The sequence below is a fragment of the Cololabis saira genome, chromosome 23, assembly GCF_033807715.1.
Source record: "Cololabis saira isolate AMF1-May2022 chromosome 23, fColSai1.1, whole genome shotgun sequence".
NCBI classification, from domain to species: domain Eukaryota; kingdom Metazoa; phylum Chordata; class Actinopteri; order Beloniformes; family Belonidae; genus Cololabis; species Cololabis saira.
Genome location: NC_084609.1, coordinates 4,874,035 through 4,889,075, shown reverse-complemented (window position 1 = coordinate 4,889,075; position 15,041 = coordinate 4,874,035). Strand labels below are relative to the sequence as shown.

The following is a 15,041-nucleotide window of genomic DNA, read 5'->3' as shown; positions in this document are numbered from 1 at the left end:
TTCAAGGTCATGTTGAAGGTCAAATTTAATTTTCAAAGTAATTTTTTGCACAAAAAACTCCATATCTCTAGAATTAAGTCACATAGAAAGATTATAGAGGGCTCTAGACCCAAATTTTCACCCCCAATTAATGCAATTTTATGTTTATTTGACAAGTCACTATTGCTGTAGTGTCAATCTCATTGGGTGAGAACAGTGACCTTCGTTCAGGCTTTAGCTGAACAAAACCTCAGAACTAAGTCACAGTGAAAGAATAGGATTTTATTAAAATAACACACACAAAAAACATCAGCTGTGCATATTTAAACTCACTTAACACCACTCTCTTAATACTACTAAGAAATCCAGCGTTGAGGTCGAGGTTGCCAGATCTGGCTGACAGGTTCCAGCACAAAAGCGATGTAAAACCCGCCGAAATAATGAAAAAACACCCCGAATTAGACATTCTCTATGTTCAAACCATCAATTATTACATGCAGAATAAATTTCAAGTCGTAAGCAAATTAAGCTTCACAATACCACTAAATAGCCAAAAAAAGTTCAGGCTCCGAACAAAGACTAGAATTAAATTGAGTAGATTAAAGCAAATAAAATATCAGTGAGTTTATTGTGCAAGTTTCTACTTTTTTCTGCAATAATGGAAACTTTTTTTTGAATAATTTTTCTTAATGTTTTGTAAAAACCAGGAAAAGCAACCAAAGTTTTATCAAACCGCCCAGTTGGGCTGAAACCAACTCAACCTAGCAAAACTGACTGAGGAGTTGTCAAGCAAGCGCGCGTCTAACAACCGGTAACACTGCAATAACTCAGAATCTTAACAAGAATATTTGTCTTATTTCTAGTTAAAATGTCTCATTTTTAGTCAAAAACTCTCATTCAATTTAAAACAAGAGTCATTACCAGAAAAATAACTCGTTATTTGACAATTTTCACCTGTTTCAAGTAAATTTTCACTTAAAATAAGTAGAAGAAATCTGCCAATGGAACAATATTTTTTTGCTTGTAATGAGAAGATAAATCTTGTTTATTTCTTCTCAAAACCATGAAATATACTTTTCCTTTTCAAAGTGTAAGAAAATGTTTTAATGAAAATTAAGATAAAAAAATTAAGACTCTTGGATTGAGATTTAAGACAAATTAAAAACATTTAAAGGCCTTATTTTAGGAATATTGAATTTAAGACTTTAAGGACCCGTGTCCTACACTGCAAAACCAGACCTGCTAGAAATAAGCCTAATATTCCTCCATCTAGTCAAATTTGTTTTATTATGAGCAAAAATATCTATCCAATGGAGTAAGAAAGATGTTCTTGACTAGAACTCTTAAAACCAGCAAAAAAGTTTGAAACAAGGCTTTTTAAGTTTCTAAGAAATGAGTTTTTGCAGTGCATATGAACTCTCTCTATAAACAGTTAATCCAGGCCCGTTGTTCTGAGGATTTACCGTACCTTAGGTCCTATTCCTCCACGGGGACCAGGCGGTCCAGGGGGTCCGTCATCTCCATCCCGTCCTGGACTCCCCACTGACCCTTTAAATCCCGGGAAACCCGGGAAACCTCCTGCACCCTGAAGTAGACAGATATTGTGTGCAGCATGAAATAAAATAAATAAAATAAAAAGTAAATAAAAACCACATTACACTGAATTCAAAAGTTTTTCATTAACAAACCTTTTCCCCTTTCTGTCCTGGATCCCCATCAGAGCCATCGATCCCCCCAACGCCTTTATCACCCTAGATAATCAGATTATGAAGAATAAAAAGTGTTTTTGGGAGATTAAAGTAGAAACGTGTGCTAATCTGAACATTTACCTTGCGTCCCGTGAGTCCGTTCAGCCCCGGGATTCCTGGGCTGCCGGATAAACCTCCATCTCCCTGGTTTTATCAGAAACCCAGGATAGATTAGACGGACGTCTACAGTAACATGATCATCTTTGACCGTATAAGAAGCTGATTTACCATTTCTCCCACTTCACCGGGACTCCCGCTGCGTCCAGGAAAACCCCTGAAACCCTGTACATACAAGAAACACGACAGCTAGTTGGAAATGAAAAGAAAAAAGGTCATAACTGTGTCAAAAGGAAGATTTAATAACCGCGTCCACCTTTTCTCCTTTTACCCCTTGGGCTCCTGGTGAGCCGGGTTCTCCTGGATCCCCCTGGAACAAAAACAGAGAGATACTAACATGAAAACACAAAATTAGGTGCATCATCATCAATATAAACCTGTTACTCATCGTACCTGCTGGCCCTGCTGGCCTTGCAGCCCCAGTTCACCTTTGTCCCCTTTGTCTCCATCCTTTCCATTATCTCCGTTTCGGCCCTAACGTCAAATCAAACCACGACTGCTTTAATAACGTCAAACTGCTCATTTTCAACTCCAAAATAGTGTTTTTTGGTGCTTTACCATCACTCCGTTGAGTCCCGGCTCTCCTGGATCCCCCTGGGAAACAACACCACCATTTCATCAACTGTTCTGACGAGAAATAAGTCAGGTATAAACCGATGCTGCTCACCTTCTGACCCCCTGGTCCGCGTGCACCGAACCGCCCCAGGGCGCCCTTAGTGCCGGCATCCCCCTTGATACCCTGCAGAAATACAATCACATATGAATGTAGATAAATGTACACACTGCAAAAACTCAAAATCTTAACAAGAATATTTGTCTTATTTCTAGTTAAAATGTCTCATTTTTAGTAAAAAAAAACCTCATTACACTTAAAACAAGACTCATCACTGGAAAAAACAACAATTTTCACCTGTTTCAAGAAGATTTTCACTTAAAATAAGTAGAAAAATCTGCCAGTGGAACAAGATTTTTTTTGCTTGTAATGAGAAGATAAATCTTGTCCCACTGGCAGATTTTTCTACTTATTTCAAGTGAAAATCTACTTGAAACAGGTGAAAATTGTCAAATAACAAGTTATTTTTCTGAGTAATGACTCTTGTTTTAAGTGTAATGAGATTTTTGACAAAAATTAGACATTTTAACTAGAAATAAGACAAATATTCCTGGTAAGATTTTGAGTTTTTGCAGTGTAACATCAGATTATAGAGGTAGAAATATTCATTGCTTGAGACTCTTCGTCTTCTGTGAATAAGGATGCGTACCTTGGTACCAGGGGGACCGTCCTCCCCCTTTTCTCCTTTGTCCCCGTCAAAGCCGGGTGGAGCTCGCTCACCCTGGAATAAAAACTGTATTTATTTCCTCTCTTTTTAACTTCATTATCACCTCCACCCAGGAGGGGGTGTTTCCAGTAACATACGCTTGTTGGTTGCTTGTAGGATCACGAAGAAACTCGGCATCACTCAGTACGTTTACATGCACTGACAAAAAGTCAAATTGTTGCCTTAATACAACCGATATTGAAGTTTTAAAATCCATGTATACACCTTAGATTCAGGGCCATTTACCCACATTTGCTTGCCTTGTCTCAAGACTATGCTACTAATAAAATCCAGTGTTGAGGTCGAGGTTGCCAGATCTGGTTGACAGGTTCCAGCACAAGCCCGATGTAAAAACCACCGAAATAATGAAAAACCAGCTCAAATCATACATTCTATAGGTTAAAACCATAAATTATTAAATGGAAAATACATTTCAAGTCATATGAAAATTAAGCCTCACAACACCACTATAGCAAGGCTAGTGCTACGGGGGTCACCCGACAGGACAGAGGACACAGGGTTTAGTGCAGGAACTCCTTTATTTCACCCAGACACACGTGCACCAGCAGAACCTTCAGCAGAGCCCTCTCCCAGCAGACCTCTTGCTGGTGTGCAGCTGCTCTTTATGAATTGTGGCAGGGTGGAGAGGCTGATTGGGCACACCTGTGCCCAATCAGCCTCTCCACCCTGCCACAACCACTAAATAGCCAAAAAAAGTTCAGGCTCCGAACAAGGACTAGAATTAAATTGAGAATTGATTACATTACATTACTTTTTTTTTTTTTAAATAATTTTTCCTAAATATTTTGTAAAAAACAGGGAAAGCAGCCAAAGTTTTATCAACCCGCCCAGTTGGGCTGAAATCAAACTCGGCATCACTCAGTACGTTTACATGCACTGACAAAAAGTCAAATTGTTGCCTTAATCCAGTGTTTTTCAATCCTGGTCCTCGTGGGCCCCTGTCCTGATGTTTTAGATGCTATCCTGCTTCAGCACACCGTGATAAAAGTACCTGTGTCATCAACAGAGTTGTGCAGACCTTGGTGACAAGCTAATGAGGACCTTTAATTAGAATCAGGTGTGTTGGTGAAGGGAAACATCTAAAACATGCAGGACAGGGAACACGAGGACCAGGATTGAGAAACACTGCCTTAATCCGACCGATATTGAAGTTTTAAAACCCATGTATACACCTTAGATTCAGGGCTGTAGTAGAAACGAACTGAAGCTCCTGAGATCGAGTTATTAGTGCCAGATAATGGGTCCTAATTCGAATTATTCCAGCATGTATACCAACCCACGATTAGCCAAGCTACTGACTGTCCCGGGACTCCTCCTTCTGGAAGTGACGAAACCAAGAAAACCAGAATATCAACACAGTAGGGGAAGAAGAAGACGAAGAACAAAGAAGGAACCGGAAGAACGCCAATGCAAAACCTAGCATCGCGGAGTCGAACGCACCTCACTCAATAATTGATTCTCTTCTCGCGCATGAACACCTGAATTTCTGGGAAACTCCAGTTTAATCTTCAGTTAGATTGTTGCCAATAGTTCCATTTAGATGTGCAGGAAACTGCACTGAGTGATGCTTATTGGTGGAGGAAAGTTAAACATTTTTTTTGTTTCCTCTAAGTGGTATTACATGAAATAAAACTGTGCTTTGACAAATAATTGCATGGTGGTTTTGATTGTACACTAGTTAAAAAAGTTGGACTCTTGGACACGAGGGCCCTTTGTACGCGTGTCCAGATTTATTTATTTCTTATTTATTTATTATATTTTTTATTTATTTATTTTAATATATTTCCTACGTTAAGATAATCATAGTAATTATCAAAGAATTTATTTTCAATTCCAAACGTAGCATTCAAGCTTTTTGCTTTCGATTGTTTTAAAGTTGTTTATCTTGGACCAAATGAAGACATTTTGATAATACCAGCATTAAACATTAAAATTCGGGACATCATGGCAAGGATTTAAAAATTAAATAAATACAGATTCCATTTCTATCCATTTTTTAAACCTGTTTTATCCTTTGCAGGGTCAAGGGGAATAAATACAGATAAATTCAATAATTAAGCAGATGAAGGTTTTCTAGATATTATTAAGTGCAACAAGAAAAAAAAAAGACAACAAATTGAATAGAAACTCACCACTTCGCCTTTGGCGCCCTTGGACCCTCGAGGTCCGTGAATCTCAAGAACACTTCCCTGCACAATTATGAATTAAAGACACAAATCAAAACAGGAATTCATACCAGATCTAAATCTGAGCTCATCCGGTGCAAATAGAGGGCAGTGTCTAAATATTTCATCGTCATACCCGCTCTCCTCTGACTCCAGGTAACCCTCGATCTCCCTGGGAAGAAGAAGAAGGAGAAGCAGAGTGGTGAAATCGTCCCCCCGAGGAGATCGTTTCACCTTCAGATGTCAACAGAGATTAGTTCATCCATCTCTCTGTCCCGCTGCTGCAGCTACTGAGCAGCGTGACCCCGTCCAGCTGAATCCTCGCCGCGGGACACGTGTCAGGAGGTCATGGCCAACGCACGACCCCGGGGTTCATGATGTTTGACAGGAATGAGTTTCCTGAACGACTGACGCAGTCAACGACACCTCAGTCGTGACATTTCAGTAGATGAGAGACAACGGATGACGGTGCGGCCGACAGCACGTCTAAAGACACATCAAACTCTTCAACTGACACTTCGGCACTAAGATCTGACAGGTTGAGCTGACTTTAAAGCAGCACTATGTAACTTTTCCACCTTAATATAATATTTCCAGAGTCATTGTGATGGTACATCAACTTCCAACAGGTTTAATGAACCTCTGTCATGGTCTGAAGGGTCTGTATCGCCTTCACTGGCACTATGTAACTTCGAGGTGCATGCTTGGAACCCTTCCACACTAAAAAACTACACATTTTTACGGCTTTGACTGCTTTATGGCATACGTCACTTCCCCCTCCTTCCCGATTCGTAGTCGAGACGAAAGCTGGGCTGGATGTGGAGCGCAGAGCTCTGGTTGGTGGTGAGCTAAGCGCGGAGCTGTTATCAGAATCAGAATCAGAATCAGAAAAAGCTTTATTGCCAAGGCAGACATAAATCAGACGAGAGAACTTGACTCCGGTTCACACCGATGGCAATATTAATACGGACGCCATTTTTTAGAGGAAGGATGACACTGGGATGGAGGAGGAGGGAAAAAAAAGGTATCTTCACACTGTGTATTAATACCTAGTGTCAAGGTGCAAAAAAACACCTCAGCTACATACACACAACAAAACAACTTGCATGTGGGTGTGTGTGGGGGGTCCCGGCACAGCACATCCAAGTGAGGGCCGCGGCTTCGTGGCGCAATCGAAACCCGGAGACTGTTGGGGGGGGCTGATAAGAAGGGAGAGCCGAGGAAGGTGTTGAGTTGAGGGAGGTGTGGTTATCAGTAAGTGTATGTGTAGCGATGAGTACGTGAACTTCGCTCAGAGCTGCTCTCAGCCAATGTCCTTGATGTTATCAGTCGGCTCGGTACAGTTCTGAAAACAGGGTCCGCAGGTGTTCGTGGGAGAGGGGAGGGTTAGTGGGGGCAGAGTCATCTTGTTTACATTCCACCAGGAAGATTGTGACCAGAGCGATCGGCCAAAACCGCCCTGTCAAGGCCAGATTATAGAATCAACAATTATATTGCAAAAACAGGCAGCCTCAGTAATTTTCCGTCTGCCTTCAGTCTCTGGTTCATCAATGGCGACTCCAGACAGACGAATTTGTGATCAATTTCCGCCAAGCCAAGCTTTCAACTTCTCCAAGGTCTTATCCATCTTGCCAATGAGCTCAAAGACCGCCGCCAGCCTGCGATTCTGTTCGGGAATCGCATCCAGCTTACGGCTCTGCTCCCCCAACGTTAAAGTCTGAGCGTTGATCGCCTTGCTTTACCCTTCAGCCACATCCGGCAGTTCTGAAAGAGCCAAAACAGCTGTCGACGACTTACGCGTTTACGCGCAAGAGAGACAGAAAAGTAGTTTTGAAAGTCCGTCCCGTCTTCTCTCACTTAATATCAAAACAAATGCATGCGACTGGGACAGGAGTTTTCCGGCAGTACGCGCTGGTGCTCATGGGAAATGTAGTGTTCTTTCTGGTAAAGCACTACCGATTTTGTCCAAAGGAGCCGCCAAACTCAACAAAAGCTGAAAGTTACATTGTGCTGCTTTAAAGAACCTAGGAAAGCGACTGCACTTAAAAAGGTTAGTACGTACAACTAATAATCATAAGTCAAGTTTACTTCATATTTACTTAAGTTTACTTTAAACCTAATTGTATTTACTTAACTTTGTGAAGTTGTTTAAACTGAAGAATAGGAAGTATAATAAACGTGTTTCCAACTTAAATTAGCCAAGTTAGTCTGTATTAACTGAATAGTTGTGTTTACTCAATTTTTGTGAAGTTACTTAAACTTAAAGTAGTACATTACATGAAACATTACTGTTTACTGAAGCGTACTCTTAAATTAAATACTTACCTGCTGTACTCTACTGCCCTTACTTTTTAACAACTTGTGCTTATTTGACCTCTTTTCTTATCATTTTATTTGTTATTTACTGTTTAATTGTGTCTTGCCGCTTTTAATGTTGATGTAAAGCACTTTGAATTACCTTGTGTTGAATTGTGCTATACAAATAAACTTGCCTTGCTTAGTAAGTATAATGATCTTGACTTTTTTAAGTGCATGAATGAGGAATTGCTGTCGTGCATTTCAGCGTCTAAATGTCGTCTAAATAGTTGGCCTGTCCAGTCCATCATCACACTTAATCATGTGTTTCCACAGATTCTTAAGACATCTTTTGAGTAAATAATAGCGTTATGTTTAAGTCCTCGAGATGAATAAACCTAAAAACTTAAAACAAAAGAAAAAGTCTTCCATCCATCCATCCATCCATCTTCTACCACTTATCCGGGGTCGGGTCGAGGGGGCAGTAGCTGTTCCCAGATGTTTCCCACCCTCACCAGATGCCAATACACTACAATATTCTATTTCAAGAACATTATACTTAAGCTTGAAAGAATGTAATGCATGAGCATGAACATTTTTCAGGGAGAGCAAGCTTTATGCTTATTTTACGTTTGATTATCTTTTGTGGAAAAGCCATGGTCATGTGTTCATGATTCAGAATAAAAAAAAATACATGTTTCATATTACAACTGTGTCTGTAATGCATATTCAAATCTTAATACCATTAAATAACAGATTGCTGTATACTGTACTTCCAATGACTGGAAATTCTGGAAAAACATTTAGTTGACTAAAATCTGCTAATATTTGCTCTACTAAGACTAAAAGACTAAAACTAAAACTCTTATGATATTTAGTCGACTAAAACTAGACTAAGACTAAAAAATTTCAGATGACTAAAATATGACCAAAACTAAATGGTGTGTTATTCAAAAGACTAAGACTAAATAAGAATTTGTTGTCAAAATTAACACTGTACCGAATCAGATCCCCTCCACCTCTCGGCTGCACTTAGAAAAGTAATTGATCATGTTTTTTTCCATCAAGTCAGTTCGTCATGTTTTAACCATGAAGACTGACCTGATGCCTCCACGGCTCGCTGCAGCTCCTAACCTCCCTAGGTGATGTAGCCCATGGATGCACCTGATGAAAGTGAAAACATAATCTGAACTCATGTGAAGTTATATCTTACCTTTCCACCTCTGAAGCCTCGTAAGCCTTTTGGACCCTAGAAAGGCAGTAAAAAGTTAAAATCTAATAGATTTTTCTTAATCAGATATTAAAGTCAGAGCTTTGAGAAGTTGCTCACAATAACACCAGGAGCTCCTTTAGCACCCGGAGGTCCCTTTTCACCCTGAAAAGAAACGTTATTTTGTGACGCTGTGTATATTATAAGTAAATGTTTGATCGATTGTACAGCAGATATTAAAACACTCACCCGTCTCCCCGAGAGGCCGGGCAGCCCCCGCGCACCGGGCTCCCCAGGAATACTCTCACCCTGGTGGAAAGACACAGGCATGATGAAGACGGGTTGTTTTTCTTGTTTCTTTTGTTTTATATGACCATTTTGGAAGTTGCGAAACAAAAACAACAACAGGGACACGAAAAAAACCCAACCAAACTCAACCTGAGACGCCACACTGCTAAAACTCAAAATCTTAACAAGAATATTTGTCTTATTTCTAGTTAAAATGTCTAATTTTTAGTAAAAAGAAATCTCATTACACTTAAAACAAGACTCATCACTGGAAAAAAACAACAATTTTCACCTGTTTCAAGTAGATTTTCACTTAAAATAAGTAGAACAATCTGCCAGTGGAACAAGATTTTTTTGCTTGTAATGAGAAGATAAATCTTGTTCCACTGGCAGATTTTTCTACTTATTTCAAGTGAAAATTTACTTGAAACAGGTGAAAATGGTCAAATAACATGTTATTTTTCTGAGTAATGACTCTTGTTTTAAGTGTAATGAGATTTTAAAAAATGAGACATGTTAACTAGAAATAAGACAAATATTCCTGGTAAGATTTTGAGTTTTTGCAGTGCAAACTCATTAGTTCTTACCTTTTCTCCTCTGACTCCAGGCTCTCCAGGAACACCCTGGTTGGTTGAAGTGGCATGAAAACAGTTTTAGTTTACAGAAATGCATGAAGAAAAATCTTGAAAGTGGAATTTCCATTTACTTTTATTAATATGAACCAAGAAATAACAAATTCGGGGGACAAATATATACTTGGGACGATGTTAGTGGCGAGTAAAAAAGACATCACCAGGAAGTGGCTGAAAACAGAGTCGCCTAAAAGGGAAGATTTACATTTACATGATGGAAAAGTTGACTTTCTTGCTTAGATCAGAATTGGACAAATTTAAGAATTTCTGGAAACACTGGGTTGAATTCGTGTCACCATTGAAAGCAGACTTTATCTAAATAGTAATATATTATAAAGATTCCCTTGGTTCTTGCTACAACATTTGAATTCTTCATTGTTCATTTAAAAAAAAAAGTTGAATTAAAGATATGTAAAAAAGAGATTGAAACAGGAGTAATGTCTAAGAAAGTGGGAAAAGATGGATAAGGTACAATGTGTTTGTATGATCATCATTCAGTTACTGTAATGCCCACTGTTTGTTTATCTATTCTCTCATAATCTACTGATTTGAGATTTGAGTGACGGCAAGGTTTAATTTGGTATTCTGTTTCATTTATTTCCTTTTTTTCTTCTTCTGTCTTTTGCGTCCTTAATGGCCTTTGTAACACTTATCACTTAAATTCAGATGCATTAGGTTATGCAACAATTGTGGGACAGAGAGTGAGATGAGATAAATTCTTAAAGAGAAAACACTTTTAGTAATCAATAAAAACATTTTTTTTAAAGATGACGACATTACATATTTCAGTATTACGTATTTCAGTAATGTTCAGTAGTGTTCTTTATCTACCAGAGCAAACACAAAAAGATAAAAGACAGGAATGATATGTCAGATAATTCATACATCAGGTCCTGGTTGGCCTTGATGCCCTGGAGTTCCAGGAGATCCGTTCTTCCCTCTTTTGCCCCGTTCACCCTGTATCAACATCAACACACCACACATCGTTTTAATGACCCTAATGGCACGTAAATCACATTCATCTAGTCCGGGCTCGGCAACCATGCAGCTCTTTAGCGCCGCCCTAGTGGCCCCTGGAGCTTTTTCAAAAATGTTTGAAAATGGAAATAGATGATGGAGGGAAATATATGTTTTGTTTTAACATGGTTTCTGTAGGACAAACATGACACAAACATTCGTAACGTTTTCTAATGCTGTAAAAATGTGTAGAATAAATATTATATTTCAACATTTCTGTTAACGAAAATTTGTACGGAAGAGTATCAGGGCCATGCAGGAGAAAAATATTTGAGAGGGGAAGATTCTTTTTATTGTGCACTTTGAGAAAAAAGTCGAAATGTTGAGAAAAAAGTTTAAATGTCGAGAAAAAAGTCAAAATGTCGAGAAAAAAGTCAAAATGTCGAGAAAAAAGTCAAAATGTCAAGAAAAAAGTTGAAATGTCAAGAAAAAAGTTGAAATGTCGGAAAAAAAAGTCGAGATTTTGAGAAAAAAGTCGAAATGATGAGAAAAAAGTTGAAATGTCGAGAAAAAAGTTGAAATTTGGAGATTAATGTTGAAATACAATTTCAAGAAACAGTTGAAATGTTGAAAAAAAGTTGAAATGTCAAGAAAAAAGTAGAAATTTCGAGAAAAAAGTCAAAATGATGAGAAAAAAGTTGAAATTTCGAGATTAATGTTGAAATACAATTTTGAGAAAAAAGTCAAAATGTCGACAATAATGTTGAAGTACAATTTCGAGAAAAAAGTCGAAATGTTGAGAAAAAAGTCAAAATTTTGTGAATAAAGTTGAAATGTTGAGAAAAAAGGCGAAATTTCGACTTTATTCTTGAAATTGTATTTCAACATTAATCTCAACATTTCGACTTTTTTCTCAACATTTTGACTTTTTTCTCGAAGTGCAAAATAAAAAAAAATCTTGGCCCTGATACTCTTCCGTAGAGGATTCAACGTTTCTTGGAGCGAATCATTTGCATTCATTGCCTGAATGTTTGCTCTGTTGCGAGAAGTTGTCCAATAACAAAAAGAGTAACGTGGAAAGACATTTGCAGCCGAGGACCCAGTTATAACTAATATAGAAACATGCAACATGTGTTGCCTTTATTCTAAGGCTTATACAAGACTTTTCATTTTTTTGCGGCTCCAGACATATTCGTTTTTTGTGTTTTTGGTCCAATATGGCTCTTTCAACATTTTGGTTTGCCAACCCCTGATCTAGGTATATATTCAGATAAAAACAGATGCTGATGACGTACTTCTCTCCCTGGGACTCCAGGATCCCCAGAAAGACCCCTGATTCCCGTTAATCCCTGCATCCCTAGGTTACCACGGATACCCTGGATGCCCTGAGGTCCGGGAGGCCCCGATTCCCCCGGCTCACCCTGGGGGAGTAGAGACATGAACACAGTCAGCAGGACAAACACATCGCTGTGGATAACTTCTTCCACGTCGTGTCATTATTCAGCTCTTTTGTTATTTCCATTTGAATAATTGCTTGCGATTCAAGTCATTCTCGCCGTCGCCGAATTAACCGCCTCAACACAACTTCAAATTACTGAGTGAGTCATTGGGCCAATTAAGTTCTCCCAAATTAAAGCTGTAATGAGAAACAACGTCTATCAAAGTGAACGTTATCAAAGGAATTAATTGATTTCCTAGAAATGTTTTTGGTCTTCGTTTCTGTGTAATGTTTATAGTGAACTGAGTTCACCTTCTGTCCCGGAGGACCGGCCTGGCCCTCGGGCCCTCGGTGCCCGAGTCCTGGTTCTCCCTGAAAAACAAAACACAACACACAAAAAACTTAACTTAGAATAACACACTGCAAAAACTCAAAATCTTACCTGGAATATTTGTCTTATTTCTAGTTAAAATGTCTCATTTTTGTCAAAAAATATCATTACACTTAAAACAAGAGTCATTACCAGAAAAGTAACTTGTTATTTGACCATTTTCACCTTTTTCAAGTAAATTTTCACTTGAAATAAGTAGAAAAATCTGCCAATGGAACAAGATTTATCTTCTCATTACAAGCAAAAAAAATCTTGTTCCACTGGCAGATTTTTCTACTTATTTTAAGTGAAAATCTACTTGAAACAAGTGAAAATTGTTGTTTTTTCCAGTGATGAGTCTTTTCAATTTTCACCTGTTTCAAGTAAATTTTCACTTAAAATAAGTAGAAAAAATTTGCCTATGGAACAAGATATTTTTGCTTGTAATGAGAAGATAAATCTTGTTCCATTGGCAGATTTTTCTACTTATTTCAAGTGAAAATCTACCTGAAACAGGTGAAAATTGTCAAATAAGTTATTTTTCTAGTAATCAGTCTAGTTTTAAGTGTAATGAGATTTTCTTTGACTAAAAATGAGACATTTTAACTAGAAATAAGACAAATATTCTCATTAAGTTTTTGAGTTTTTGCAGTGAATATCTGCACCTTATCTTTTCCAGATTGATTTTGATTTAGAGTTTTTATTTCGGTCCATTTGGATACAACATAATACAACATAAAAAATAGTCCAATATTTTAAATGGCACTGAAAAGGTATAGGCTGAAGCCAAGGCTTATTATGCCTAAACTTTTATGAACCTCGACTCAGGTTTTATGCAAAAAAAAAACTAATAATTTGGATTCAAACGTTGAAAAAGAATGGATATATTGGACAAGTAACAGAGGTATCTAGACAAGAAGCAAAGACAAAAAAACAAAGACAAAAACAAAACAAAAAACATACTATAAATTGCAAGGAGTGATAAATTAAGTGGTTTTTGGCAAGAGACTGTACAGATCTTAACTTAGTCTTTACCTTTTGTCCCCTTTCACCAATTTCACCCTGAAAAATGAATAAAAAAAAAAAAGGGAAAGAATCAGAGTTAAAAAGATGAAGCCCAAATTAGCAAACTCAGAGGAATTTGAAGAGAAAAAAATCAGGACTTGTCAGCATATTTAACAAGGGGAATTATTAATGGCTGCTTTAATATAGTGTCTCACAGTAGAACAGAAATAGAGCAGAGGGGACATCAAAGGCCAGGACTCAAATGGCTTTGCTGACAGGCGAGACGGGGGAGACGAGGGAGACGGGGGAGACGAGGGAGACGAGCGAGACGAGCAGACGCCCCCCCCAGCTCTGATGTCATGCACTGATGCAACAGGGATGGGCAGCAGAGCAGACATGAGATTTTTATGAACTGATGACATGTTTCATGCGGCGACTGTCATTCCAGCTTCGAGCTCCACGGTGATGACAATAATGGTTCGGTGTAATCTGTGAGATAACATCCATGACTTGTCGTCATCAGAGACGGATGCGTTTCATTTAAAATAAAAGATTAAACAAAACTCTCTCATTTACATCTGACGTTATCTCACACTCTGATCAGTCACGAGTGAAGATAAGAGGAAAAGTTTGCAAGTCGGCCTCCCATGAATCACTCTGGCGCGTTACAACCAGTCGATGGACGGTCATGTCACAAATAACAGGCTTAAATCCCGACCTTTAACACTGTTCACACTTTCCAAGGTGATTCCATCCTTCAAAGTAAAAGCATTTGTTTCTTCATTTCATTTTTTTTAAATATCTTTTTATTTCACAATAATTTTCACAATTCACATTTTCACATTCACGATTTCTATTTTACCCACATTCCTACCCTCCCCATAATTGCCCAGGGGAAAGAAAAAAAAATATCATACATTAAGGGAAACAAAATTATATATATATAAAAATAAAAATAAGCGATATCAAACTATATATATCCATACATACATACAAACATACATACATATAAGGCACAAGTTCGAAAATAGAGATACTCATTGGTCCCCCTTGGAAAAATTCTCCAGTTTTGAAAATAATGGAGACCAAAATTCTTGAAAGATATGACCACAGTTGTATTTTTCCAAAATTAATTTTTCCAATGGTAAAAAAACTGAAATTTGATCAAAAAAAACCTTGAAAGTTGGAGGGGAATCATCTTTCCAAAGTAAAAGTATGCATTTCTTAGCGAAGTATGTGATCATAATTAATATCCTGCTTTTTTTCCAGTCTAACTGAAGATCCAGTGTATCATTTAATAAAGCATTTGTTTCTAAAACTGTTTTATTTACAGTAAATGTTTAAAATATAGTCACCTTTGGTCCTGGTCCTCCATTCTCCCCCGGTTGTCCCTAATGCAAGATGAATGCATATTAAATCTACAGCATTTCATTTGTTCAACGTTCATTTATAAAACTCTTATTTTGAACATGTAAAACTCTTATTTTGAACATGGAA

The 15,041-nt window shown here is 37.9% G+C and overlaps 1 protein-coding gene across 1 annotated transcript in view; it reads right to left on the bottom strand.

Annotated features, from left to right (window-relative positions):
- Nucleotides 1–15,041, bottom strand: part of LOC133424563 (collagen alpha-1(VII) chain-like) — a 155,884-nt gene that overhangs the window by 13,656 nt on the left and 127,187 nt on the right. Inside the window, 20 exon segments of the mRNA XM_061715238.1 lie at nt 1,448–1,564; nt 1,668–1,730; nt 1,809–1,871; nt 1,956–2,009; nt 2,101–2,154; nt 2,238–2,318; nt 2,403–2,438; nt 2,512–2,583; nt 3,107–3,178; nt 5,317–5,373; nt 5,486–5,521; nt 8,858–8,893; nt 8,975–9,019; nt 9,104–9,163; nt 9,730–9,765; nt 10,660–10,731; nt 12,027–12,152; nt 12,482–12,541; nt 13,575–13,601; nt 14,900–14,935. Of these exon segments, the coding sequence (XP_061571222.1) occupies nt 1,448–1,564; nt 1,668–1,730; nt 1,809–1,871; nt 1,956–2,009; nt 2,101–2,154; nt 2,238–2,318; nt 2,403–2,438; nt 2,512–2,583; nt 3,107–3,178; nt 5,317–5,373; nt 5,486–5,521; nt 8,858–8,893; nt 8,975–9,019; nt 9,104–9,163; nt 9,730–9,765; nt 10,660–10,731; nt 12,027–12,152; nt 12,482–12,541; nt 13,575–13,601; nt 14,900–14,935 (1,203 nt within the window).